The sequence below is a fragment of the Anser anser genome (assembly GCF_964211835.1).
Source record: "Anser anser genome assembly, chromosome: 30".
In the NCBI taxonomy this organism is placed as follows: domain Eukaryota; kingdom Metazoa; phylum Chordata; class Aves; order Anseriformes; family Anatidae; genus Anser; species Anser anser.
In genome coordinates, this window is record NC_139751.1 from 1,802,910 (window position 1) to 1,825,706 (window position 22,797).

The 22,797-nt window shown below is 46.8% G+C and overlaps 3 protein-coding genes across 7 annotated transcripts in view; all 3 read right to left on the reverse strand.

The window, feature by feature from the left end:
- Positions 1 to 22,354, reverse strand: part of HOXC4 (homeobox C4) — a 38,351-nt gene extending 15,997 nt beyond the window's left edge. For both annotated transcript variants that reach the window (XM_083814558.1, XM_083814557.1), the window contains exon 1: positions 22,220 to 22,354. The gene's annotated coding sequence lies outside the window, so the exon portion shown is untranslated. The remainder of the gene's footprint in view (positions 1 to 22,219) is intronic.
- Positions 4,064 to 7,787, reverse strand: HOXC5 (homeobox C5). Its single transcript, XM_083814565.1, has 2 exons — positions 5,482 to 7,787; positions 4,064 to 4,756 (listed from the first exon to the last, which is right to left on the reverse strand). The coding sequence occupies exons 1-2, from the start codon at positions 5,936 to 5,938 to the stop codon at positions 4,542 to 4,544; spliced, it is 672 nt and encodes a 223-aa protein (XP_083670691.1). The 5' UTR covers positions 5,939 to 7,787; the 3' UTR covers positions 4,064 to 4,541.
- On the reverse strand, positions 8,230 to 22,361 carry HOXC6 (homeobox C6). 4 transcript variants are annotated; one of them, XM_083814561.1, is made up of 3 exons: positions 22,220 to 22,361; positions 10,615 to 19,573; positions 8,230 to 9,379 (listed from the first exon to the last, which is right to left on the reverse strand). In XM_083814561.1, the coding sequence occupies exons 2-3, from the start codon at positions 11,012 to 11,014 to the stop codon at positions 9,066 to 9,068; spliced, it is 714 nt and encodes a 237-aa protein (XP_083670687.1). In that variant the 5' UTR covers positions 11,015 to 19,573; positions 22,220 to 22,361; the 3' UTR covers positions 8,230 to 9,065. The 4 variants fall into 4 exon arrangements, with proteins under 4 accessions (XP_083670687.1, XP_083670690.1, XP_083670688.1 ...); XM_083814564.1 differs by having other exon boundaries at positions 10,615 to 10,823; positions 22,220 to 22,360; XM_083814562.1 differs by having other exon boundaries at positions 10,615 to 17,001; positions 22,220 to 22,358.
- Positions 22,362 to 22,797: the final 436 nt, after the last annotated feature.

A 22,797-nucleotide genomic window follows, 5' to 3' on the forward strand; every position in this document is an offset into this window, starting at 1 on the left:
CAATTTCCAAACCCCACGCAGACACGAAGAAATCCGCTCAAACTCCTCGCCACGGGGGCGGGGTGGGAACTGGGGGCCACGCACCTTCGGGCTGTGCCCCGGGGGGGGACCGGCTGGCGGGGGGGGGGTGGGTTGCTGAACCAGTACCATAGAGACCTCTTTGGCCTTATCTCGTCTCCAGCAGCCCTGGGGAGGGGAGAGGCGCTGAGATTCCTGCCCGATAAGATGCTCGCCTGCAGCTCGCCCCTTGCAAAACTGCTCGCATTCCTGCCCAACTCCCACGGAAGAAGGAGGAAGGGGGGGTGGGGGGGGGGCGGGAGAGGCTGATTTTAGTTTGCAATTCTACGAACAAAATAAAAAAACAAGGACAATAACAAAGAAAATAATAAATAAATGAATGATACAGAAGGCGAGCCGGGGAAAAAGTGTGAGCAAGGCAAAACTTACGGAGGTCGCCGGGGGATGCTCGGGGTCCGCGCTCCGCCTGGAGCCCCGCCGCCGCCGCGCTCCGCACTAAGCGCCTGTCCCACTGTCCCAGCATTAAACAGCTCTAGCAGCTGCGATGGTGGACAGTTAAGATTATATATGATGTAAATATATTGTGGGTTTGTCAGCTCCCCCAAACCATAAAACTTAGTTTAATGACATCACGTGCTCCCTGAGAGCCATTCAGGGCTTTTGCTTAGGGCCATCCACATAAATAACCTTCAAAAGTTTTAAACTACTAAATTCACATAGAAGCCATGAGTATTTCTGCTAATGTTCTCATGTTCTCGGTGAAACTAAAAGAGCTTTGCTTTTTTAAAAAAAGTCCTGGATTTATATAAAAAAAATGCAACTTTGGTTTGTTTGTTGTTTTTGGGCCATTTTAAGTTCTCACTGGGTTGACACGGATGACGGGGCAAGGTAAGTCCTTTTCTATTTCCTTCTTGTTCGGCAGAGTCTTTGGGAAGGGATTGAGCAGCCGAGAGGGGAAATAAAAGGCAAATCTCTTCAAGACAGCACCAGCAACAACATCCACCAACCATCAACCAGTCCCGAGCAAAATACCCCTAAAGAAGAGAGGGACGAGGGGTCCAAAGAGCCCCCCGGGCCCCCTCGCCCCCCTCCCCAGGGCAGGATGAGCGAATAATTAATCATAAGTAACTGCCTCCGCTCCGCAGGGTGGAAATCCGAAAGTTTGAATTTTAAAGTCTTAGGGTTGGTTTTTTTAAATTATTATTACTATGATTATTTTCGACTGCTCTCGCAGATAAAACACGAGTGGTCTCCGAGACGGTTAACCCTTGCCTTGACAAAACCAAGACGCCTTGACAGCTTCCCGGTTAAAAAGGGAGAGAAAAGACGCTGTTAAAGTACGAAATGTAATCAGAATACAAATAATAATCAAGAGACGGCGCAATAATACCGGTGAGAGTGAGGGTAATACATTGTTTAAGAGAAAATAGAACGGAATAATGAGCAATTACCAGTACACGCCAAGAGGTTTTTGTGCCTGAACAACCAGTCAATAGATTTACACAGCATGGGTAAAAAATAAAATCCTAAAAGGAAATGATTGGAATCGCTACGAGCCCTACCAGCCTCGCTGCAATCACCCCAGGCCCCAAGTCAGGGAGCCCCAGTGGTGAGCGAAAACTGGCTCAGGCAGCAAATAAATGTGCAAGGCGAGCGCTGCTTGGCTTTGCAGTATTTCACTCCAAACGGACGGCAAAATGACAGTTGGGACAGCAAAAAATGGGGATTTTCGCCTGACTGTTAAATGACAGGAAAATTAAATGTCGCCGGGCTTGCGCGAGCATTCTTTGCGGCTCGCAACTCGCCAAATAACCAGAACGCAACGTCCACAAATCATAAATAAATGCAAAAACTAGAGAGAGAGATAGAAAGGAAAAGCCCTCCAGGCTCGGGACGCCTCGTATAATAGCGAGAGATTCCCCACTTGAGCACGCTGTGCTAATTGTACCCGTAAAGGCAGCCGGAGCTGCTGCTGGAAGAAACTTTTGTTTGCAGGTTCAGGAAATTGTTCCATTGTTTCCGCTGTGTAAAGGAAATCCTATAAAGTTTTATGGAGCTTATTGGCTTCTCCAAGCATTTGTTTCTCCTGTAAAGAGCTCGCAAGACACAAGAGGAGTGACCCTGCGTGTGTGTGTGTGTGTGTTTGTGTGTGTCTGGGTGCACGGAGGCATGTGCCTGCGAAATATAGGTGCAGCTCTATGCAAATATTCCCGCAGACGTATAGACGTGTGCGCGCACCTCGCCGCGGTGCACGAGCGGCTCTATAGGGTTTTTGCGCCCGCCGTACGCGCCCGCGGGCGGCGAGCACGTGGAGAGGCTCGGGGAGACCCTACACAAACAATTTTCGCAGCCCCGCGCCTATGCCATATGGCTGTAGGGTTGGAGAAGTCCATCTGGAGCCAAGTGTGAGCCTCCGGGACGGATGCGCACTCCCGCTGCAACGCGTGTTTCCACCCCGGGAGCAGAGCCCATGTGTTCCGCATTAGGCCCTCCGCGTTAGCAGAGAGCAAATATACCTCCAAATATTTTAAAAAGCCAAGGAAAAGGTGTCTGGGGGCAGAGCAGCAGGGAAGCGAGGAGGGGAGCAGCCCCCAGCCCTGACCCCAGCACCTCCATCAGCCCTGGGCCCAGCACAGGGGCTCTGGGGGGTGCAGCCCCCCCTTTCCCCAGAGCATCCCTGCAAGCAAAGCCTCTCTCCTGGCTGGGGGGGGAAGGACACAACAGGGCCTGGAGCCCCCCCACCCGCCAGACCGCCCCCCAAGCCCATCCCAGTCACCTCCAGTTAGGCACTGGGACCTCCTTGCCGAGTCCAGGTGCTGCCCAACCTGCGGAGAGAGGCACCGGCTGCGAGACTTTGGGCAAAATCCCTTCTCCCCGATTACACATTTGGGGAGAGAAGAGGAGGGATGAAGGGGGAAAGGGGTGGGGGAGAGAAAGAGAGAGGGTAATTTTAAACCGATATTCCTATTAAAATGCCATCTGCCAGCCGAGGACACCAGCCTGGAAGGAAAAGCCCGAGAGAAAAAAACAATAAAAAAAAAAACAAGCCCGAGCTGGGTCATGAGCAGCTCACCGGGCACGTCCATAAAGGCCCAGCCAGGAGCTAAACACCAAAAATAAATAAATAAATAAATAAATAAATAAATCTTTTTGCCCCCTTCCCAATACAGTTCTGGGAAATAGGAAGAGCAGCACGTACATTTTCCGGGGAAGGGGAGAAGGACATTCTGCGCTAAAGCACCCCTCCACCCTCTGCTCTCCCGAAAACTGCTTTTAAAAAATAGGAAAAAAAAATAGGAAAAAAGCAATATAAAGAATCAATACTTTGCCAAAGTAGCAGGAGGAGCCGAAAGCTGCTCCGAGACGGGGAAGGAGCACAGAAAGGCATCTGCCCGGCACGCCAACTTTTTGGGTTATTTACTGTTTATTCCATATGACAAAATATAAGTTTCATGGTCCTCTCGCACACAAAACGGCAACCAATAAATATACCGAGAACATTATTGCGGAATTAAAGAAAAAAAAAGTTACTGCAATGGACTGAATTTAGACAAAGATGTACAAATCTGGGTTCGCCTTGGCCTTTTAATATATATCTTAGCATTTAGCAAATCTACATTAATTACGCAACAAATAAATACACAATAATATTAAGTCCAGAGGCTATTTCTCCCTCCCCCATCTCCCATGCTGCACTCTCCTGCTCGGAGATTTCGGAGGGTCCGCGCAAGCCGGTGTCTCCCGGTCTATTCATTTCTTTTATATGCAAATAATAATAAAATAACGCCATCCGAGTGCCACGAAAAGCCCCCCCGGGGACCCCCCCGGCCCCTCTGCGAGGCTTCGCGGGGGGCTGAGGACAAGTGCAGGGAGGCAGCGGTGGGGCTTTGCCGAGCCGCAGCCAGGGTCAACATTTTCCTTCCGACTTCAGGGAGCAGAGCGGGGGGGTCCTGCCCGAGCATCCCGGCAGGCAGATGGGGGCTCACCCCCCCCCCCCAACACACACCAGCCATTTCCTTCCCCCAGAAGGGCGAGCAGAGGGCAAAGAGGAGGCTGGGACTTCAGGCTTGGCGTTTGGCTCTCGGTTTTTTGTTCTTTTCCTCCTTCGCCAGCTCTCTGATTTTTTTTTTTATTTTTATTTTTTTCCTATGAATATTGCGATTTTTAGAGCTGACGGATCAGGACCCAGCCAGCCTGCGGATTTATATTTTTTTAGCCTTTTTTTTTTTCTTTCTTTTTTTTTTTTTTTCGAGCAACCTCACGGTGATTTTTTTCCCCAAAGAGCGCACAGGTTAGGACACTTAGTAACAACCTAAAGAGCGATACACTAAATTTTGCATGAAGCTAACAGCGGGTTTTTGCATACTAACAAGAGATCTCCTTTGTCTGACGGATTTGTGAGGGTACGGACCAGAGTCCATTCAGCATCTCCCTCCCTCCCCACCCCGAAATAAAAGTTTCCTCAAGGTAGCTTACACCAGAACTCGTGGAAAGAGCTGGACCCCCATCTCCTGCGAGCCCACCTAAAGAGCCTCTTTGCTTTTCAACTTGGAATCTTTCTTCCACTTCATCCTCCGGTTTTGAAACCATATTTTGATCTGTCTCTCGTTCAAGCACAGGTTGTTGGCTATCTCAATGCGCCTCCGCCGGGTGAGGTATCTGTTAAAATGAAATTCTTTCTCCAGTTCCAGAGTTTGGTAGCGGGTGTAGCTGGTCCGGGACCGTTTGCCATCCGTTTCTGGAAAACGCAAGACACCACATGAAAAGCCAAACCGATTCTGGAGAGATTTATTTTTGTATTTTTTATTTTATTTCATTATTTTTTTTATTTGTTAAGGATAAAATCGGGGTACAAGAGCGGGATACAGAGAAGTTTGCTGGGGCACTTCGGGCACTTGGGCTTTGGTCACGCAGGGAGGCTGGGAGTGCAGGAGCCTGAAATCCTTCATTCCCCAACACCTTCAGCCCCAAGTCCCCCCCTTCCTTCCAAGGCACAGATCAAACGCATGTAGATTAGCCAGAAGTGAACCTGTTTCCTCTCAGACAATAAGGAAGTGTACAAAGGAGGGAAATATCTTTTCTTGGGGCTCTCGCCTTTCTTTTCCTCAGCCCTGGGAAGGTGGAGGGGAAAATTCTGCCCACGCTTCCCTCCCTCCACCTTCGCTTCTGGTGTCTTTTTTTAAAGCTCACCCTAAAAGAACATGTGTATTTCAAGTTATTTTTAACCCCCCCTTCCCAAAAAAATGGAATATTGCCTTTTATACACGTTTTGTTTCTATGATCCAATTATGCTGTCATAAATTTGGGCGTATATAGCCTCTAAGCCTTTTAGTGGACAGTTTTACGAGCAATTGATGCCTTAGTCGTAAAATTTACGACCTCAGGTTTTTTATTATTTGCCCCGTATGGCCTATAAAACCAAGGCAAATCCTGTGAAACAAAATCAAGAAGTGAAAGTTTTACCATGGCTCATGTGTAGTTTGGTCATCCACGGGTAAATTTGTGGAGGTTGTTGCTGCTGCAGTTGTGGTCCTCCTTGTTGTGCTGTTTGCACGGGCTCAGCTTTGATTTCGCCAGAGCTCTTAGATCTCTCTTCCAGCGCCGTGTTAGCAGTCTTCTGACTGTAAATTCCGGGGTTTAGAGGTGCCTGGTCGTCTCTGGCTAAAGGATGCCCTGAAGAACCCATGACCGTGCAGGAAGGTCGCTCGGGGTTAGCTCGGGGGGCTGCAGACATGTCCAAGCCGCTCAGAGAGTTGGCAGCCCCAGAGGAGGGGAATGTGATGCTTAGATCCAAGCCACTGTAGCAGTACCTGGATGACTGAACCTCAGGCACACTTCCATAATTTCCATAACTTTGCATGGCATAGGCAGGAACATTGGGACTTTGCTTATAAAACGAATTGGCGACGTAAGAACTCATGGCGGAGGAGGGGAAAAAAAAAAAAAGGGGGGGAAAAAATTTGGGGAGGGGGGGGATATATTTTTTGCCTTTTTTTTTTTTTTTTTTTTTGTGCAACCGCTTTGATTGGGGTGATTTGTGGCCCTTTGAAGTTCAGGGGTGGGGTGGGGGGGGTGGGGGGGGGCCCGTTTTGTTCCTCCTAAAGTGCAGAATTTATAGGTGGGGATTCTTCTTTCTTTTCCCCCTATATGCTCTGCCCAAATATGGGATATTTAAGTGGCGTCACGTGAAGGAGCCGGCCAGTCATCAATTTGCCTTGATGACCCCGGGCGGGTTATTGATGGGCGCCCGCGAAGCGCCGCGGAAGGCGCGGGGGTGCGCGGGGGGTGCGCGGGGGAGCGCGCCGCGGGACGGCGAGGCGGCAGCGGCACCTAGCGCCCTGCCCCGGCACCGCACCGCCGCTCCGCACCCCCCCGCGCAGCTCCGCGCCCCCCCCCCCATCCCTCCGTTCCCACGTTTTTAATTTTTTTTTCCTTTTTTTTTTTTTTTTAATTATTACTGTTATTATTTCCTCCGCCTTGCGCGCATCCCCGAATCGCATCTCGTGGGAAAGGCTCGGTTTTGAGTGGGTGCGAGCTCGCAGCAGCGCGTTGGCTCCGCGTAATAAATCTTGGCGTATTTTTTTTTGCTGGCTGGGTGGAAGGAAGCACTTTCCCCGTTGCTTTTTTTTTTTTTTTTTTTTTCTTTCCAGATTTAGGGAGTGGTGGCGGTCGGGGAAGCTCCTTAGCGCTATGCACGGGCTGCTCCTCGCATGTAGCTCCTCCAATGCGCCAAAGTTTACATTCCTGTTACCTTTCCCCCTGCAATTTATTGCTGGCAGAAGCCTGGATCTTGCCTGCTGCTCGCTGAGAAACCAGCCCTCTCTTCAAAGGGCACTGCGAGGGAAATAAATGCCTCCAAATCTGACTTTCCAGCCCTCCCTTCTGCACTGGAGCACGGTGTGTGTGCGGTGGGAGACGAGCAGCACCGAGCCCCCCAGCCTGCTGCGGCTCCGGGCACCGCATTACAGACCTGAGCACATTTCTTTCTATTCGGTATCCATCCAATACCTAGATAATGCCTTCAATGCGCTGGGTGTTGCATATTGCCTTCCTTCTCTCTGTAGACGCTGAATTATATATGTGTGGTGGTGGGTATACGTATGGTTTTGTCCTTTTTTTTTCTTTCTTTCTTTCTTTTTTTTTTTTTTTTTTTGAAATTCAAAATGGTTTACACCCAGGGAGCCTCCTGCTCCCTGTCCAGGTCGCTACCCTCTTGCAAAACGCTCTTGGCTTGTGGTTGGTGGTGGTGTTTGCTTGTTTTGTTTCGTTTTAAGACAGATTTTTTTCGTCTTTCCTGCGCCTTTCAAAAATCGCCCGCACATTCCAGGCTGGAGACGAGCAAAGGATGGGCTGAAAAATCCTCCCCAGGCTTTTTTTTTTCCTTTTTTTCCTTTTTTTTTTTCTTTTTTTTTTCCTTCTTGTCCCTTTTATTTATTTTTTTTCCTGGTAATGGTCACTTAACACCGAATCCTGGTTGTTTCATAAAAAAAACTTGAAGGGGACTAAGCAGCTTCCAGGGCAGTGTTAGCCCCGGCTGAGTGCTACCTAGTGAACAGCCGAGCAAATAGGAGAGCACTGACAAAGAGGAGAGAAAATGCAGTTTCTTATCCAGCCTTCGTAATACATTATCCGAGCCTGCAATCCACAGCACTCCCATCAGCAGGGTTTGTTTCATAGCGTTATATCGACAATTTCCGCTCTCCCAAGGATGAGTTTCTGGATAAAAGTGGCTCCCCCCTCCCTGGAAAGGTTTATTGGGTCGAGATAGGGCTGAGGGGAAGTGGGTCCTTCCGCAGAGCTGGCAGATTCTCAGCTTTGGAGAGGTCGAATTAAATCAAAATAATAACAATGGTAATAAAAAGAATCAAAACCTTGGAGCTGGTATTTGACTGAGGAGGTTGCAATAAGAAATATATACTGTTTTGAACTTTGGAAATCCATTTTAATCATGAAGCGAGAGGTATGGCATAGATTCCTGATGCCACCGAACAATACAGTAACAAGACTAATTCAAGGAGACAAAGCAAAATGTATTTTTTCCCCCTTTTTTTTTTTTTTGGAATACTCTTGAATGAGAGAGGTATGAAGGAGGGAGAAAAAGGGGAGAGGGAGCTGATTTTCAGGAACAACACACAGAAGATAAGTGAACTTTCTAACAGGCTGTTATCAACATGAAAGGTTTCAACTGAAGCTCAGAGGCCATTCTATAAACTTTAAAAATAATATTCAGTTTTTATTAAATACTCAACATAGTCCTCTGGACATGACCTTTATACATGAGAGGGTGTAACACAAGATTTTTTTTTTTTTTCTTTTCTCTTCTACTGCTATAGAACTCCATTCACTTTATACCGTGGAACATTACAGTGCTAAACATAAATATAAATACAGGTACCACAAACACAGTTAAAAATATTCACACAGAAACTGTCACAGTTTGTAGTATGCAGTGATGAGCCCAGGTATCTGCTTAAATACAAGTAGGGTACTCTCGGAAATGCTATATTTACGTGGAAGGAGCTTTCGCAGGGATTCAGATTTTTCACCATGGGAGGAGAAACTCGTGTGGCTGGCGGAAGGGGAAGCGGGGGGGGGGCTGAGGCCGTCTCCAGGGCCGTGCCTCTCGCAAGCCCAATTTGGGGAAGGGGGGGGCAGAAGGTGGAGGAGGGGGGGGGCTTGAAGGTTGGGGGGGGGAGAGGATAAGTGTGCGGTTGGAAACAGTCTTATTCCGAGTGAGATAAATAGGCGATGTGTGTGCGGGGGGAAAGGGGGGGCACTGAAGAGAGCGGGGAGTTCTGAAGTGTGTGGGGGGAGCGCTGGGGGGGTTCCACATTTCCACATTAGCCTTTTTTTTTTTATATAATTCCCCCCATTATTCTTCTTTTATAAGAATAATTATTATTTTTTTTTCTTTTTTTTGTCTTTTTTTAACCGTAGCCAAACATTGTGCCAGTGATAAATAGAGGGGGGGGGGTATTCTTATTTTTTTTTGGGGGGGGGGATCGGAGGGGGTTGGGGGCGGGGGTGGGGGGGGGTTGCGTCCCTTTTCACTCCTTCTGCTTCTCCTCCTCTGTCTCTTCTCGCTTCTCCTCCTTGGCCAAGCTATCGGCGGCGGCTGCGGCTGCCCCGCCGCCCGCCCCGGAGAGGGTCGAGCTCAAGTTGCTCTCCTTTTTCCACTTCATCCGCCGGTTCTGGAACCAGATCTTGATCTGCCGCTCCGTCAGGCAGAGCGCGTTGGCGATCTCGATGCGCCGCCGCCGCGTCAGGTAGCGGTTGAAGTGAAATTCCTTCTCCAGCTCCAGCGTCTGGTAACGGGAATAAATCTGGCGGCCCCGCCGGCGGTCGGCCCCGTAGCCCACTCCTAGGGGAGCCGAGACAAAACAGACTAAAAATCGTGAGCGCGGGGGGCGAGCGCCCGCGCCCCTCCGCCCCCGCGCAGCCCCGCGCCGCCCCACGCCCCCCCCCCCCCCGCCGCCCCCTCCCCGGCACCCCCCCATTTTCCTCCTTTTTCATCCCCCCCTTGGCACTTTTTCCCTCGGGATGCTGCCTTTTTTTTTTTCTTTTTTAAATCTCTTTTGTATTTGTGTTTTTTTTTCCTCCTTTATTTTTTAATTATTTTTCAGTTTTTTTTCCCTTTTCACTTATTTTTTCCCTTTTCACTTATCATTCCCTTGTCACTCATCTTTCCCTTTTCACTTATCTTTCCCTCTTCACTTATTTTTTCCCTCTTCACTTATTTTTTCTCTTTTCACTTATTTTTCCCTTTTCACTTATTTATCCCTTTTCACTTATTTATCCCTTTTCACTTATTTATCCCTTTTCACTTATGTTTTCCTTTTTCACTCATGTTTTCCTTTTTCACTTATGTTTTAATTTTTTACTTATTTTTTCTTTTTTTACTTATTTTCCCATTTTACTTATATTTCTTTACTTATATTTCTTTTACTTCTTTTCCTTTCTGCTTCTTATTTTTATACTTTTTTGCTTTTTACCTATTTCCCCTTTTCACTTATTTTCCTTCTTACTTATTTCCCTTTCCACTTATTTCCCCTTTTTTATTTATTTCCCTTTTCACTCATTTCCCCCTTTTTATTTATTTCCCTTTATTTATTTCCCCTTTATTTATTTATTTTTCCCTTATCATTTTTTTTTCCCTTTTTACTATTCATTATTCATTTTTAACCCCCCCCTCCCTCCGCCATCTCTCTCCTTTTCCAGCCAATTTGGGGTTGCTTGGGGGGGGCGGGGGGGGGGCAAAGTGCCCCTCGTCCTGCGGGGAGCACAACCGCACTTTCCGCCCCCATCATTAAAACTTATTTTACCCCAGTAATATTTTGTGCTTAACTCCCGAGCAGAGCTCGCTGCACTTTATTATAGATATTTTACACTCTCGAAGTCTTTTAATTAGAAAGAGCATAACAAGCCATATTTGCTTGCAACAACTTAACAAATAAAAGGCCTGTAGCTGCAACTGTGAAGGAGCTATATTATTGTTTTTATGGGGCCATAAAAAGTCGCTCAGCCTGTTCTGCTAGGGAGAAGGTCGTAAAGATGGTTCAGTTTATTTAATTTATATCTCCGAGCTGTAAAACTTACCACTGTGGGAGTTCATACGCTGCATCCATGGGTATATTTGAATGCTAGTTTTTTGTTCTTGCGAAGTGTTCCTGTTTTGGTCACTGGTAAAATCCTGTGCGATTGATGTCTGTGTATTATGTCCCATAGAATTTTGCCTGCAGCTAGAAAGCATGTCTTTTTCTTGGTAAAAAGCATTAGATCCATAGTCATAAGGTCCTCGGCTGGAGCTAAACACAACATTATCTTGCGGTGAATAAAAAGGAGAAGAATAAATCCGGTTTTGAGCAACGGCTGCTCCATAAGTAGAAAAATGCCTGACAGGGTCATAGGCAGTTGAATTGAGGGCTACGTTGGGAAGCACCTCTTGGCCACTGGTTAGATGGCAGGATAAAGATGGGTTTGTAAAATAGGAATTCATATCGTCCTCTATACCTGGCTGTGTGATTTCTTTAATATTTATTTCTGTCTCCAGTTTGTAGTCTGAACTAGATTGTTATAGGGAAGGCTCTGCTCCAGGACAGACAAAATGACAAAGTCAGCTGACCCGGGGGGAGCCAATGGGGAGGCGGGTGTCAAAAAGGGAAAAATTGCTTTTGCTTCTGTTGATTCCCTAGTTGAAACTAAGTGTGCATTGAAAGTAAGTCCTGCACCCCCAAAACCCCCCAAGCAGCCCCGGGGAGCCCGGGGGGGGCCGGGGGGTGGCGGCGCTCCCGGAGCCATCGCTGGGTCCTGCCCCGGAGGCAGCTGCGGCCAAGTGGGAGCTGGTGCAAATTTCCCAACCCAGCCTCAACTTTTCTCCCCCCACGCCCCCCTTTTTCTGCCCCATGGACACTGGGCTTCGGAGGCACCGTGTGTTGTGTTGTGGTTTTTTTTTTTTTTCCCTTCTTTTGGATTTTTTTTTTTAAAGAAATGTTTGCTTAATATCTTGTAATAAAATAGCTCAGAATTCACAGTAATAAATCTCAGATGTCCACAGAATATTAAGCCATAAATTATCCCGATTTTTTTTTTTTTGTCTTGTTCTCATGTAGCATTGGTCAATATTATGGAATCAAATGGTTGTGTTCCTGATGAGAAAATATTACATAAAGAGAGGGGGAAAACATGGCGACTTCTGAATTGATAACGTGTTTCAGAGCATTCCTAAAGTATGTCTTTGGGAGGGGAAAAAAAGAAAAGACAGACAAGAAACACACAACATTGCGAACTCAGGTTAGCCTGGAAGTTAGGTTTCTCCTCTAGTGCAGTTTGACATTTCTCTCCTGCACGTTTCCCTGCTAATTTTCAACGTGTGGCAATGCTAGAGGATATTTACATTTTCAACAGCAACTACAACAACAACAACAAAAAAGAGCACTTCTATCCGTAATTGAGAGCAATTGGGAGCCTGGGCTGGGGACGCAACCTCGTGTTTATGTTTGCAGAAATTTATAGTTTCAGATATTTACAACTGATTGGGAAACTTCTATTGCAAATATTTAGTTAGATGAAAGAGGGGATTATATTACATCTTCTCTGGGTAGATTGCACCTAGAACTAATTGAAATGAAGACAGCTAATCTAATTTTAATTTCAATCTAGAGCCATAAATTGCCCCTTAAATGTAAAACATACCTGCTGATCTGTAAATATTGCAAGGTATCTTTATCATTCTGGTGGCTTCCTATTTAAAAATTCAATTATGGCGGGGAAACCCTGGCCTCCTCTCTCTTTTTTTTTTTTTTAACCTCCTTCGTGTCCACATTCTTATTTTAAATGTAAGGGTGCGTGGGGCTGCTGACAGGAGGGTTTCTAGGTGCACACTCAAATTCGAAACTGAGAGCATTTGTTTGTCCTGTTCTCAATCAATGGACTTAATTCCTTTTAGCGATGTATCTCTAAAAGATTTTAGCTGACAAAGAAGGGTTGGGGGGGGCTGTATATTTTTTCCCCAGCTATAACAGGAACCCGGATGCCAACGGATTTTATGCTCTTTTTCCTCTGTGTAACAAAGCAAAGTAATCAATGGTAGCAATAAAACCATAAACGAGACTACAACTGAAAAAAAAAAGCTCGTGTATTCATCTTCTATAACGTTAAGGCTTCCCCTGAGTGTCACTAGGGGAAAAAATAAAGTTTCTAACCAAAAGAAGGAGATAGCTGCAAGTATGCACCATGTTATTTAGCACATGTACCTTGTTAGGGAGCGCAGCCTGACTTTACCTTAGGCTGCCCAACTTGTAGCCAGCCTAGTACAGATATAAGACTCATGGACATGGGGAAGATTTACAGGCGTTTTCCCCAAAAAAGCGAACTTCAGTTTGCTTTCGTTCCCCTCCTCTTCCTTTCCCCTTTCCCCCAGCCCTCTGGCAGAGCCTACCCGGGAATTTATGGAATCCAACAAACTGGAGAAAATAGAGAAAGTAGCAAAGAAATGCAATTACAGAGGGCTTTTTCCGCCTTCTGCTTCTCCCCCCCCCCCCCCCAAGCCAGAGGCACTCTCAGCTGGACATATCTGGAGAGCCAGGGCTGTGCTGCAAATATTGTTAGCCATGGGCACATCTCTGAACCCAGTCCTTTCAGGGCATGGTTACTTTGGAAACCAACGCTAACCCTGAAAGCTGCTTCCAGATATTAAATTGTTGCAGGGTCCAACAAATGGACTGGCCGGATAGATGGATGAATGAGGGCTTTGCAGTTATTGGCGTGTTGTCTTACCTTATGTATTGCTTACAGCCCAATGCAATTTGGCGAGTAAATTAAAAGTAGCTCCAGCTCTATGGGTTGGACCTTTGCTAGGGCAGATTCACGTGGGGAGTTTCACCTATGGAAGGGCATTTATAATGACGCCAACCTTGCCAAAGTTTGGAGGAAAGTCTGGTGCTGGAAGGACACCCTCTGGGCTGATTTTTTAATTATTATTATTCTTTTATTTGCTTTTTGCTTTTGCTTCCCCCCCACTTTTTTTTTTTTTTTTTTTGTATAGGTGCTCGGGGGCTGTTGTATCCGAGACCTGTGTGATAACCGTGTGACTAGGAGTCGAGAAAGTTAAGTGTTTTATTACTTCTCTAAACAGAGGGCAAGTCTTAAAAGTCTGGTCGATTTATAGTGAACAGAAACCAGCTGCCGTAAAGAAACTTAAAATAGAATCCTCTCCCCACGTTAAAAATCAGGTTTCTGGGTAGAAAAGAGAGACACAGAGAGGAGAGGGTAGGAAGAAAAAAAAAAAAAAAAAGCACAGCCACCCCAAAAAGCTTCTCCAAATACAAATGAGGCATCATTAAAGTATGTTTTGCTCACTGCAATTCCTCAGTCTCACGTTTTGAATGCACTGGATATTTTTTTCCCATTGATATTTTCTAGCAGTTTGGGGATTTCTCGAAAGTATTTCATCAAGATATGTCACTACCAAAAAGGTATTTATTTTTTCCCCCATGAAAACATGTACAGGGAATATGTGGGGCGCTTTCTGGTTAAATTGGTCTGCAAACAATTATGTAAACTCATCAGCAGAAGCAAGAACAGATGTTTTATTAAAAGTGCTACACAGCAGTAGAAATATGTACAAGTCTTCGAGTAGCTCTTTAATAGGAGTTGCTCTTTGTTCCCAGAAAAGAAAAGCGCCCATAGAAATCTGAAATAACATTCACCACTCATAAGCCATATTCCCCCCTTTTTTTCCCCCTTCTCCCCACTCTGATGTTCACACAGAGAGGGAGGGGAGAGGGAAAGGAGGGGGGGGGGGAGAAAGAAAAAATATGTGTCGGGAGATTTCCTCCCCCCTCCCAGCTATAATTAGCGAATTGATGAACTGATTTAGAAAAAGGCTTCAAAAAAATGCAAGCCCAACACATGTGTTTTCTATCCCTCAGTAATTACTGAAAGGAAACAAATCCAAATCGGTGTCCCCCCCTCCCTCCTTAAACAGCCTACAGCCTTAATAAACCGCTACTGTCAGGCTCGCATTCTGCGCAGCCCTGCGAGCCGCGGGTTGTTTGTTTGAAGAGGGGCTGGGTGGGATTTGCCTGTTTTGTTCCAGCCACGTTGACCACTTGGGTCCGAGCCCGGCCCGGGGAGCAGCCGGGCCCCCCCCGCCTACCCCCGCGGCCATGCCATGCCCGGGGACCGGGACACACCGGGGGCACCGAGCCCCAACGTGCCCCCCCCCCTCCCCGGAGCAAAAAAAAAATCCCAATGGTACAAGCAGGGTGTGTGTGGGGGGGGGTTGTTATGCCAAGTGCTTGCAAAACGCCCTCTTTTTGGGATGCTGGCGGGCGGGGGGGGCACCCCTGTGCTGCAGAGGGGCGATGCCCCCCCCCCAGATGTGCCCACAGCCCTGAGTGTGCAAGGCGCACACGCGCGTACACGCCACTGACATCTGGCCATAAGGCTGCGTGCTCACATCTGATTAAATACTTGAAGCTCTTAGAGGTAAATACAAGTGATGCCATTAAAAGCCTTTTTATTTAAACTGATTTCACCTTGTATATGCTATCTCTTCCTTCCCCCCCTTCCCTTTGCTTCCCCCCCCCCCTTTTTTTTTTTTAACTTGACATTTATGGCACACGTGAGTCCTAATTATTTATTTGGGTCTTTCGCTGGGAATTTATTCCTGCTCTTTACAACAGGGCTTTCCTAGTCAAATATTGCTTTTGCTGTAAATAACGCTTAAAAAAAAAAAAAAAAAAAAAAAAGAACAACAAAATAAAAAGGGCACCACGATAACAACAACAAACTCCTGGAGGTTTATGTGGAGCATATTCGCCACGGGCTACCTCTCCCCCAGCCTGAAATGGCTCGCATTGTTTTGGAGCCGTGTCTATTCTCTGCTCTCTGTAATTACAACCTCGGAGTCAGAGTCTGGGCAGCTCTTGATTAAAAAAAAAAAAAAAAAAAAAGAGAGAGAGAGAGAAGGAGAAGAAGATGAAATCTCTCCTTCCCCTGAATACTTCTATTCAGAGCTTGATAGACTGTTTAAACTTTACTCCGGCGCTGCAGACAGCGCGATTTGAAGAGGGTGGCCTATTTGGGAGGTTTATTTGCCAATTAAAAGGCATCTCCCGCACAAAGATGCACAGAGCCATAATTAGCGAAAACACCCATTTTCCCCCACCGCCACCCATATCTTTCCAAGAAGACGGGTTAAAAATAAATAAATAAATAAAAAATAAAAAGAAAAAAAAATATAAAAAGAAAACAGCGCCGTTTCCGCGATTTTTTTAATGCGAAGCTCCGCAACACCCAGTTTCGCCCTAGGTAGATAAAGAAGGGAGCATTCACCGCCCCGCGGATGGGGTTCCCAGACGAGGCAGTTCTTTGCCTTCGCCTTTTCCTATTGATTTTTTGCTGCGTGGCGGTGGGAAATGGCCTTAAACGTGTTGTTGTTGTCCTGGTTTTATTCTCAGAGTTGGGTTAGGAAAGTGTGCCCTTCGGGCGCCCTGCAAAGTTCAGGGCGACTCCAGGTTGCAACGCGGAAAAAAAAATCATATATATATATATATATATATATATAATAACAATGATAATAAAAATAATAGTGGGGAAATACCCTGGAGCCGGGCTTTTCTCCTCGCCTGCAAAAGCCCTCATTCTCTGCACACATTTCCAGGGAAAGGAATGGGGTGGAAAAAAAAAAAAAAAAAAAGAAAGAAAAAAGGCAGAATTCTGGAAATTGTCAAAACACATGTCTCCTAAACAGGAAGCTGGGAGGTGTGTGGGGAAGAGAAATTAATGTGTTCCTACTTCTGAAATTTATCCCTTCATTCTGCCGAGCCTTGAAAGCACTTTCTGACACTTTTAAGCGTTTATTTATATTTTCTCCGCGTCGATATTGCGACGGGCGGAGGAGGCTTTTCTTTCTGAAATATTCTGCCTAATCTGCGGGATTGATTTATTTCATTTTTCTTCTCCTTTCCCCAGATCCATTGGCGACCCCCGGCCCATCCAAAGGAGGCAGCACCGAAACCGAGCCCGGCCGGGGGGCTCCCGCAAACGCGGGGGCAAAAACCCCGGGCGCTGCAGCTCCACGCCAAAAGCCCGAGAAGTATCTCCAGCGCTAGGAAGGGGAGCCAAAAAAAGCGAGAAAGCCCCAATATTTTAGGAGATGTGAAATCGCTGAGTGGTGCATTGTTTACAGGGAAGTGGCTGGCGGCTGCGAAACATTCCTGCTGGCTCCTCCGCTAAAAGTGCGGGCGAGTGGGTGGATTTTTTTTTTTTTTTCCTTCGGCCTCATGCATGGAAATGTCTTTTTTTGCCCCAATTTTGCCGGGCGGAGGGGTGGGATGGCGTCACGGCGTGCCCGCAGGTAGCGGTGTCCCGAGCGGGGCGTTGCAGCAGGGAAAAAAATCTGATTTTTTTTTTGGTTGTTGTTGGTTTCCTTTGGGTGTTGCTTTTCGCGACGGACTGGAAACGTTCCCTAAAATCCCGCTGGAAAAATTAAAATGGCAAAAAATGAAAAGGACAGTGGCACTCGTGACGTCACGCTCGTCACGGACAATACTTGGTGGCGTAAAATCCCCCCAAAACGCTATTTTGCTGCATATGTGTGTGCACCTACATGTAAACATACGTACATACATGTACCAACGCGATTGCTTATGCTCGGTGTACAGATTAAAAATAAAAAGGAGTACGATGTTATTACGTTCCGCAAGGATAACTCAGCAGTGAAAAATTGTTGTCATTAACTATAGGCAGTTTTACACTTTATTCTTTGCAGATATGAAGGCAGAAATTTAATCATAGGTCGCAAGAAAAAAAAATAATAATTCAGGAAACAATAATAGTTGCCTTAATGATGTTTCTTTTTAGAGGCGATCACTTAGGCAGAATTAAACTATATATTTGGAGACAACCTCTTGAGTACTTTGGCGAATTTATACATTTACATCGTCTTTAATCGAGCAACAATTTAATATTTCAGGATTTGCTTAAATACACTCATATTTTCAGGGGGAAAATACCGTTCCTGAGTTGACATGCCTTATCTATTTTTATGAGTTCACGTACATTGGAATGATTTAAAACACGGTAACACGGAACGAAAGGCGCTTAGGAACAAAAAAAAAAAAAAAAGGAAAAAAAAAAGAAAAAAACTCTCGAATTAGCAGAAAGTGCAACCGAGGAGTTTCGAATGGCTTTGAGAAACTTTGGGAAGTTTGGTTCAGCTCAGGCGAGGGTTTATGGACGAGCGAGGAGGGGGCCGGGGGGGGGACACACACGCCTCAATGTTAAAGGGACTAAAACTTCTTTGCAAAGTGGGGTTTTATGGCGGGATAACGTTTTGCAGACGTTTGCACCCTCTCCCAGCAGAGCAGGGTTATTTTTCCTCTCCCCTCCCCGTCTGATCCTCTGTCGCCCACCCCCGGTGTTGTGTCTCCCCCCCCTCCCTCCCCCCCCCCCTTTTACACAAACGGAAAGAGGGGGGAGGAAAAAAAAAAAAAAAAAAAGGCACCAAATTGCAAAATTGCTGGATTGCAAGTTTCTGTCACTTGGTGGCAGTATACAAAACAAGTAAACAAAAACGTGCAGAAATTTAAACACTCCCGGGGGGGGGGGGGGAAGGGGGGCAAAGGGGGGGCAATACCTGTGGGACAATAGCCCCGTGCCCCCGCATCCCCAGCTCCGGGGCGAGGACTTTGGCTGGAGGACGAATCTGGGGGGGTTGTGGGTTTTTTGTGTGCTTTTTCTCTCTCCCTCTCTCTTTTTTTTTTTTTTTCCGCATTGCTCTCTCCCCCTCCTTTTTTTTTCTTTTTTTTTTTCTTTTTTTTTTTTTTTCTGGGTTTCCTCTCCGCCCCCCATTGAAGTCTTGGGTCTTTAGTCTGGGGACAAAGCCTTTTACAGCAAGGTGTGTCCCCATGCGACAAAGGCAGCGGGAGCAGCGTGTCCTCTGCAGACTGCGTCCAGACACCCGCAATTTCGGGGACTTCTGCCTTTTATTGTGTTTGTGTCTGGGGAGGAGGGGGAGGGAGACGGGGCTGCTTCTCGCCTCCTTTCCCCTGCTCCCACCCCCCCGATTTCCCCTTGCACCCCCGGCTGGAGGTCACCACGCTGCTGTAAAACACTTTGGGGCGCCCTGCCCCGATTTCCTTGCTTTTCCGCCCAAACCCGAGCCCACACTTTCTCTCCCGGCGAACCCAAACCCGAAGGGAAAGGCCTTTTTCTGTTAGCCCTGACCTCAAGCACAAACAGTGAAAATCACAACTGTTGTGGTTTTTTTCCCCTTTTTCTCCATTTTTTTTTCCCTGAGAGCGCGAGCTGCAGGGATTACAGCCCCGCCAACACCAGTAACAAGATCTCCAAATCTCTCCGCCAAAAAGAAAAACCTTGATCCCCCAATGCTACGCATCATCTTTGCCCAAAGTCCAATTTCTCCTCTATGACGAATTTTTTTATCACTCTGACCCATCGATATTTTTTTTTAATCGCTCCGAGCCTCGCTTTTTTATCCTTCTCCTCCCCAAGCCCAGCTCCGCAAATTTCCCCCTCGAAAGTCTTTGGTGCACAAAGCTCCGGGCAGAAACACGGCCAAAAATAACATTTAATCGTGCAATAGCTCCTGAGATACGGAGCCCGTAGAAAATCGATCTGGACACCACCACGCTCACCGCTCGCACCTAACGCCAGCGGTGGTTTGGCACGAGCTCATCTATTATTTCTGGTGGGTTTTTCTTTGATTCGTTCCCCGAGCCGAATTCCTTCACACGACAAGTTGGGAAATCGCCTGGTTATCGGCGGCTCTTTGCAGCGCCAGGTTTTTCCAGGCGCTGACAACGCGGCGGCTTTGGCACAGGGAAGCAGCCCCACGCTGGAGCTCCGCGGTCCTGAATTCGGCGCCCTTGGGTGCCAGCCGAGCTAAGCGCCCACGCGTGGGGCAGATCGCGTCCCGCAGGGCTGCGGCTCTTCCAAGCAAAACGTCAATCCCTGCTCCTACGCGGCTGGGATTTGCGTCCTTCGGAGGCGAATAGGTTCGCAGGCAGTATTTCGGTGTAAAACGCCCCTATAAATAAACGAGGAAGCTTTTGGGGACAGCGGAATTTCCATTTTTAAATTTCTCCACGATCCTGCCTTTTTTCTTTTCTTTTTTTTTTTTTTTTCCCCTACCGACTACATCTGTCGAAAAGCTATTATTTCCCTGCAAGTCCATGTCAATAACACGTGGCAATTTTCCTATAATCCCTCCCGAGCACTGATGTTAGAGATACGAGACACAATTTATTTCCTCTGGTTTAGTCTGGGAAGAAGAAGAAGAAGAAAAAAAAAAAAACACAACTCGAAGTGTATAAATCATTCCGTTATTCCTGCTCTACGTCCTAAAACGTTTCTCGGCATTACGGGTATATGAAGGATGACAATATGTCAGGGGAAACCGAAAATCAATACATTTAAAATTGTTTTTGGGGAGGCTTCCAGGCCTCACGGAAGCGGGGAGCGAGCGAGCGGCCGGGGCCGGCCAGAGGGAGCAGACGGATTTGGTCTGAAAACAATAAAAGATCCCATTTCTGTAATCATGTGGTTCCAATAAACACTCATTGTTTGCTCATAAAATGTCTTTACGACTAGCAGCGTTAGAGGCAGAGCCTTCACACAACGGGTTTGTTGTTGGTTTGTTTTTTTTTTTTTTTTTCCCCTGCGAACAAAACGAAGGCAAAATCGTCTCTTTCCCTGATTTTTTTTTTCGCGTCCCATCCCCAAACCATCTATTTATTTCTGGAAGAAAAAGAAAAAAAAATCGGGGAAACGCGAGTTGCCTCTGCAAAGCTAAAATAAAAATATTTATTTTTAGGGGAGAACTGCGGTTGGTTTTGCTGCGGGCAACCCCCGAGAAGCCGATAATTTCCAGCCCCAAAGGCAGGCGCAAGGATTTACCAGATTTCTCAAAAGAAAAGGGAAGAGAACAGAAAGGCTGATCCGGAACTTTTGCAACTTGTCTTTTTTTTTTTTTTTTTCCACCCCACCAAACTTCTTTTTCAAACACTCTCAGCACACCGCAACCAGAAACCACCCGAGAACTTCAGCAACCACTTTCGCTAATTAACTTCTGCGAACGTACGCTGGAAATTAAAATAAGGGAGGCCATTTTTATTTAAAAACCACCAAAAAAAAAAAAAAAGGCAGCCAGGCAGAAAGTGAGGAGCCAGCGTCCTGCAGGCTTCTCCTTTCTCCCAGCAGCTCCAGCAGTGCCCCTGCCCCTGCCGCCACGGCGAACCCCCAAAATCGCTTACAATAAGCCCAAAAAATCGCCTCCCCCACCCCTCCCCCACCGCACAACAATGTCAGGCTTTATCGTTTATTTGTTGTCTGCCCCTATATATGTGTACATCTGTCTGTCCAGCCCTATACGTGCACACACAGCGCTGCCATCCCCAGCAGCAAATCTCTGCACACACACGAGCTGCTTTTTGTTATTTATTATTATAATATATATATATTTTTTTGAACAAGGAGAATTCATCAAGACAAAAAAAAAAAGGGAGACAACCTCGAGAGGAAATGAAGTCACTACGTTATATATCTCCTTACACGGCACCGGTATATACACGGAGATAGATAAGATTAGATGATGGATGGGTAGGTGGGGAGGGAGGTGGATGGAGAGGTAGGTGGGGAGGTTAGCAGGGGAAGGGTCACCCTTTAAATCTCACGCCTTAAACCTGAATTCAAGTCGCTGCCGGGGGGGGAAAAGAGAGAAATAAGGGAGAGAGGGGAGGGACCTGCATGCAAATAAAACCGAAAAGCCAACACCGTGTTAACCACTTCGCAGGAAAACCAGAGCGCTCCTGAAACTTGTTATTATTATTATTGCTATTATTATTATTTCACGACAGGGAGCTGGTAGCAATTGCTCCTTGCAAGGTGTGGGGGGAATTCAATCAAATAAATGCTCAGCACCCCTCCCGGAGAACTTTACGCCCGAAAGCCGCGAGGTTGCAAAAATAAAGCGACTAAAAGGATGAGCCTTAGGGTGCAGAGATGTTTTTGTTAATCAGCCAGCTCTTAATATTAATTATCGGCCCGGTAATGAAGCTCGCAGCCCCGCGGAAGAGGAGCAGGCCGCGGCCGCTGGCCCTGGCCACTGGGGGGGGGCTGCGGGGGGGGGGGGGGGGGGGAATGGGCGTGCAAGGCCGAGCCTTGTGCACACAATTAGGAGCGCAGCTCATTAAATATGGCACTACCCCAGCCTTGGACGACCCACCCGGGCTGCGCCGGGCCGGCCCCTCCGCGCATGCGTCTCCCCCCCCCCCTTTATTATTATTATTTATTTAATTTTTTTAAGGAAAAAGTTGAGCGGATGAATTTTTGCTTATTTCTAGACACAGATTTTTTTCCTCCCCCTGCTCCAGCGCGCCCCCAGCCCCCGGCCACCCCCCTTCCACATTCCCCCCCCCCTTCTTTTTTTTTTTTTTTTTCCCCAGCCCCGCAGCCGGCTCCCCGACCTGCCTCCCGCACCCCGAATATGACATCAGCAGCAGCAAACCCTTTTTTCCCCGAATTAACTGCATTTCTGCCGACCCGCAGCAGCTTTCCCTCATATCCAAGCTACACCCCTCGCCTTCCCCTCGCTCGCACCACGATGCATCATTATCCTTAACACCCGGGCTATGGATCATTAGTTACACATTTTAACCAATAAGGGAACACTTACCAGAGGCTCCTGTCTCCCCCTCTCCCTCTCTCTCTCTCTCTCTCTCTCTTTCTGTCTCTCTCTCTTTCTGTTCCACTGACGCTTGCAGCTCAGCTCCACAGAAACATTAAAAAAAAAAAAAAAAGGAAAAAAAAAAAAAGAGGGGAAAAAAAAAAGAAAGATGGAAACAAAAGCCAAACAGTTCTTCTCTGGTTGGGCAAAGGGATGGGGGAAGCTTAAGGAGGAATCTCCCTCTCTCTCTCTTTTTTTTTTTCCCCCCTAAAAAAAAAAAAAAAAGGTATTTACAACTGCTTGTGCCCCCTCATCATCGCATCCTGCAAAGGAAATGCATTGCGTTTTGCCCCTAGGGGTGGGGAATAGGAGGCGGCAACCAGACGCAGCAGTAAACTCATTAATGCCAAAATGCCCAAAGCAACCAAGAATTCCAACCCCAAGGAGAGAGGGGGGGAAAAAAATCTAGATTTTTTTTGGAAAAAAAAATAATAATCATCATCACGCTAATAATTAAGGGGGGGAAAAATACCATCCTACCCCTGGCACTGCTTGGACTGTTAAAGGAAAGACTACTGCGAAAGAGT

Excerpts from the sequence above, each read along its gene's own strand:
- HOXC5 (XM_083814565.1), bottom strand. The coding sequence starts at position 5,938 with ATGAGTTCTTACGTCGCCAATTCGTTTTATAAGCAAAGTCCCAATGTT. Across the intron at positions 4,757-5,481 it reads CAAACTACACATGAGCCATG|AAACGGATGGCAAACGGTCC; the intron begins GTAAAACTTTCA and ends TGCGTTTTCCAG.
- HOXC6 (XM_083814561.1), bottom strand. The coding sequence starts at position 11,014 with ATGAATTCCTATTTTACAAACCCATCTTTATCCTGCCATCTAACCAGT. Across the intron at positions 9,380-10,614 it reads GCGTATGAACTCCCACAGTG|GAGTGGGCTACGGGGCCGAC; the intron begins GTAAGTTTTACA and ends CGGCTCCCCTAG.